At 37.2% G+C, this 4,680-nt stretch overlaps 1 protein-coding gene across 1 annotated transcript; it reads left to right on the plus strand.

The window, feature by feature from the left end:
• Nucleotides 1-3,050: 3,050 nt before the first annotated feature.
• Nucleotides 3,051-3,800, plus strand: LOC122054890 (agamous-like MADS-box protein AGL61). Its single transcript, XM_042616311.1, has one exon. It carries the CDS (start codon nt 3,051-3,053, stop codon nt 3,798-3,800), a length of 750 nt encoding a protein of 249 aa, XP_042472245.1.
• The last annotated feature ends 880 nt before the right edge of the window (nt 3,801-4,680 follow it).

Consider the following 4,680-nt stretch of genomic DNA (forward strand, 5'->3'; position numbering starts at 1 on the left):
AGATGGTGTAGAAGTTCAGATAGGTCAAGAAGTGACCCGATATCTAGTGAAACATCCAGCTAGGTCCATGAGACCTGACAGCTAGCTGAAGTCCAATTGGGTTTGTGGACCTGACAACTGTGGGAAGACCTGGTGGGCTAAAAAAAAGTTAAGCAATGTTAAATGGTAAGTAAGGTAACTCACTGGAAGAGAGTGTTCCGTGAGGACGAGCTCCAATTTAGGACTTTAGATACAGATCCAGTTTAGGCCCATTTTGGAAATCTAGATTGAGACCATGATTAGATCCTAGACTCAGGAAGTCATGTTTTAATTAACAATGCTATTTTATTATTATGTCAACTCTATTTTACAAGGTATAGTTTGTTATTGGACTAACACATCTTGAAGGGGCAAAATTTGACTCAAGTCTTGGATGAATAGTGATCCAAGGCGCCTCCGTGCCTCTTGTTCGAGCGGAGGTGCCTTAGATGCCTTGGTCGAAGTCCCCATGCGGAAGGGCGCAGAGGCACCTCCCATGCGGATGGAGGAGTCTCAAAGCTTGGCACTGGAGGCACCTCGGAGAGCTTTAAAGGCACTCTCCATAGGATAAAATCCACATTTTATGGGTTTTATCATTTCTAAAGATAATGGGATAAAATTTTCTACTGGAGGATCCTTAGAAGAAGCTAGAGACGCCCTCAACAGTCTATATAAGCCTTGTTCGAGCAGCCTTCAACACACATCTTCTCTATGAGCTACAAAGACCTTTCTGCTATTGCGAATACGACTGATTGTTGCTATATTACTACTGCTAATAGACCAACACCAACTCCTCAACGCTTCTGGATCGTCTTTCTATGAGTTGGAAACAAAGTTAATTACTGCATTTTTCTTTATTATTTGCAAAAAGGGACTGTAGGTTGTTACACTTCTCTTCCTTCGATATCTTGTATTTGATTCCCTCTTTTTGCGATTTTGAAAAAGATTTATAGTGGATTTCCCATTGATACAGTCTGAGGGATCGTCGGTCTTGGAGTAAGAGTCACTGAAGGCTCCGAACTAAATAACTCCTTGAGTTCTTATTCTTGTTCTTTTCGTCTCTTTTTCTATTTTATTCTGGTGTGCACTTTGACTTTAAAACTTTAAAAGAGAGATTTTTAAATCACGTGATTCACCCCCTCTCCTCTCATGTGTGTACCGATCCTATAGCCAGTGCAGGTACTCCGACACTCAAGTTAGTGATCGGTAGAAGGCAATGAATAGTAGAATAAACAATAGTTATGGACATGCAAAGTTGCATAACTTCATGTAATGTAAGCGTACCTATGTCTATAGATGGATACCATATTTTATAGTGTTACTGTTTGTTTGTGCATGAATCTCAAAGTGTTTCTAAAAAAGGACAGAGCATAAAGATGCTCTAACACTTTTTCCAAAATGGACCTGCAATCTTTGCGTTAAGTAGAGTGGAAGCTTCTAGTTTACAGTTTGTATATGAAATATTATATGTCACTCATAGTGCAAAATACCAAAAAGGAATATGAGGTTGTTGTGTTGAAGGACCCATAATTTGCTTACCTGACAAGCTAACTGAATCCCTCTTGTAACCCGATTGGCAATCGCTTGCGACGGTAACCCGATCGGATTTATAGAGTGTGGTTGGGAACTTGTCCCTCACTTATCCTATCTATTTAGCCAAAGAGTTTGAACAGACCGAGTGTCCAGTCTGTCCAATCGAATCGTAGTTCTGATCGGCTGGATTACTCACCCGAGCTAGTTAATCGAGCTATCTTTGAGTGGTGAAGAAGACTTGGCTCTGGAGGGTGTTGCCTTGTCTATAGTTATTCATCAACACTGAGGGACTCGGCGTCCTACCGGCCCAATGGTCTGAGTGGATAACCTCTCGACTATGATGATCAATTGTACTGGCTTCGAGGGTTGACCCCTCATTGACTTTGATCCCCATATCAACCGATCTCCTAGACTTTGACCCGACTCAGGGGGCCCCACCTTATTCGTTGTATTAGTTAACATTATTCGCTCTTGGAAATGACAGATTCTAAAAATACCATCTACCATTAGGATAAATTAAAAAGTACTCATAGAGTTCATCAAGACAGCCAGATTTCTTAGACCTGTTTCTCATACGAAGAAAAATCTCCTACAATGCGATGTAGCTGAGGCTCAAATTTTAGATCCCTTGACAATTACACTTTTTAGATGGCGCCAGGTATCCAGTTTTTCGAATTAACTAAATTTGGCATGGTCAATCTGGCCTCACAAAAGTTTTTCACCGACCACTAAGGTAAATTGGAAAACACTAATGGAGCCTCATCCAAACGGTAAGTATTCTTAGGTCTGCTTCTCACTAGAGGGAAAATCTCCTGAAATATGCTACAGCTAAGATTCGAATATTAAATTCTTTGGTCTAACTATTGCTCTGTTAGTTTAGGATGATGATTGACATTGAGTTTGATTATTAGTGTGTGCTAGAACATAATGGTTTAAATTATAGTTATCAATATAATAAATTTTTTTAATAAAAAATAAAAAATATTAAAGTTTTTATAAACATTTAATCAATTTTTTTTAAAAAAAATAAATTTTTTAATTTTTTTATTATTTATTATTTAATTAAAAAACAATTTAGTTGATTTGTAAAATTCATAATAAAAATCAAACCGATTTAATTATAATAATTAATATATTTTTTAAAAAAAATAAACTTTCGAATAAATAAATTGGACTAAAATTTTAAATAAAAATAGATTGAATCAAATCTCGTACATACATGTAAACAAAATATATGAATTTGATTTTTGTTATAAATAGAAAAAGAAATATGGAAAATCTAGTGTCAATCAAAAATAATTACTTTATTGGTAATTTTCATCCTTAATTGATTTCTACCGCAATCAATCAATATGTACGTATATATGATTGGTAAGGAGATTTTCATCCTTAATTGATTTCTCAACATTAGTGTATATATATGTGTATTTTTTTCATCATTAGTACAAATCTTTGATATAGTTCCGAATTTAATTGTGTTGGTGCTTCGTTCTTAGACGATGATGCCAATAAGGAAGAGGAAGACGAGCATGGGCCGACAAAAGATCGAGATTAAGCGGATCGAGAGCGAGGAGGCACGTCAAGTGTGCTTCTCCAAGCGCCGCGCCGGACTCTTCAAGAAGGCCAACGAGCTCTCCGTCCTCTGCGGGGCTCACCTTGCCGTCATCGTCTTCTCCCCCGCCGGCAAACCCTTCTCCTTTGGCCACCCCTCGGTCGACTCTGTTCTTGACCGCTTCCTACCCTCGTCGGCCCACCCTACTCCTCCTCCTCCTCGTCCTCCTCCTCTCTCGTTCCACGACCCCCGTGTGATGACCGTCGCTGCCGCCTCGCTGGTCCCCGAGCTCGACCGGCAGTACGTGGAGCTGGCTGAGCGATTGGAGGGAGAGCGGCGGAGGAAAGAGGTGCTGGAGGCCGCGCTTCTAGCGCAAAGGGGTGACTTTGCCAGGCTCATGCAGTCCAGCTTGGAGGAGCTGGGCATGGCGGAGTTGGAGAGACTGCAGGCCGCGCTAGATAGGCTGCGTTGGGACGCAGGGAGGAGGGTGGACCAGCTGCTGACCGAGGCGCAGATCAGGAAACTAATGTTGGCCGGCGATGTTGGCAGTGTCGGCGGTGGAGCATATCTTGGTGGAGGATTCATTGCTGCGGCGGCGCCGCCGCCGCAGGGTGGCAATAATATTGATATGCAGGCGATTCCTGCGCCGGGTCAGGCTCCGGCTGGATTTGGTTATGGCTACGGATCTTCTAGTTAAGAATAGTTGTGTGGTTTAATTATTTAAGACCAAACAGTCAGTTAATGCTAATTTCAATAAAAGCCAATCAAGTTATATCTCGTTTATTGAGTAATAAATTTTAATCAAAGATTGATGCTCACGTCTCACGTATTTGATTTTGACTAAGTTAGCTCATGTTATTAATTTTTTTTTATTTTGTTTAATAATTTTAATGATTTATAAATCAACTTACATTGAATTTTTTTTAGAAAAAAACCTCTTAAAAAGGTAATATTTTTTTCTTCTAAAATGTCAGCCTACTACTTCTAAATATTTGAAAATACTATCAATTTTTTTTCTAAATTATCATTTAAATTAATCAATTATTCATGAAGAAAGATATTTTGATAATAAAATTATTTTAAACAAATTTTGATATTAATGAAACTGATGCAGTAATTTTTTTTTTTTTAAATAAATTATTATAAAAAAAACACAGTTTTGGGATAAATCAATTTCTAAAAAATTTTCATTCCAAAAAATTTTGGGAAGAAAAAATTTTTCATCCCAAAATTCGTGTTCCAACTTGGAAATGAATTTGGAGACGAAATTAGACCCAAATTTGGTGATAAAATTGACAACTAATTATAATTTTTTCATCAATTAGTTACCATTTCAGTAATAAAAATAATATTCATTACAAATTATAATTCTCGACATAAAATAATTTTTGGAAGGAATCTTATTTTTTTTGTAAAATTTATAATAAATTTGATGACGAAAATAATAATATAAAAAAATTTATGATATGTGATAAATTAATTTTTATCCTAAATTTATAACAAATTAACGACAAAAATAATAATATAAAAAATAAGTGTGATCAATGATTAATGAGCACGTATTTGATTTTGATGAA

The sequence above is a fragment of the Zingiber officinale genome, chromosome 3B (genome assembly GCF_018446385.1).
Source record: "Zingiber officinale cultivar Zhangliang chromosome 3B, Zo_v1.1, whole genome shotgun sequence".
NCBI classification, from domain to species: Eukaryota; Viridiplantae; Streptophyta; class Magnoliopsida; order Zingiberales; family Zingiberaceae; genus Zingiber; species Zingiber officinale.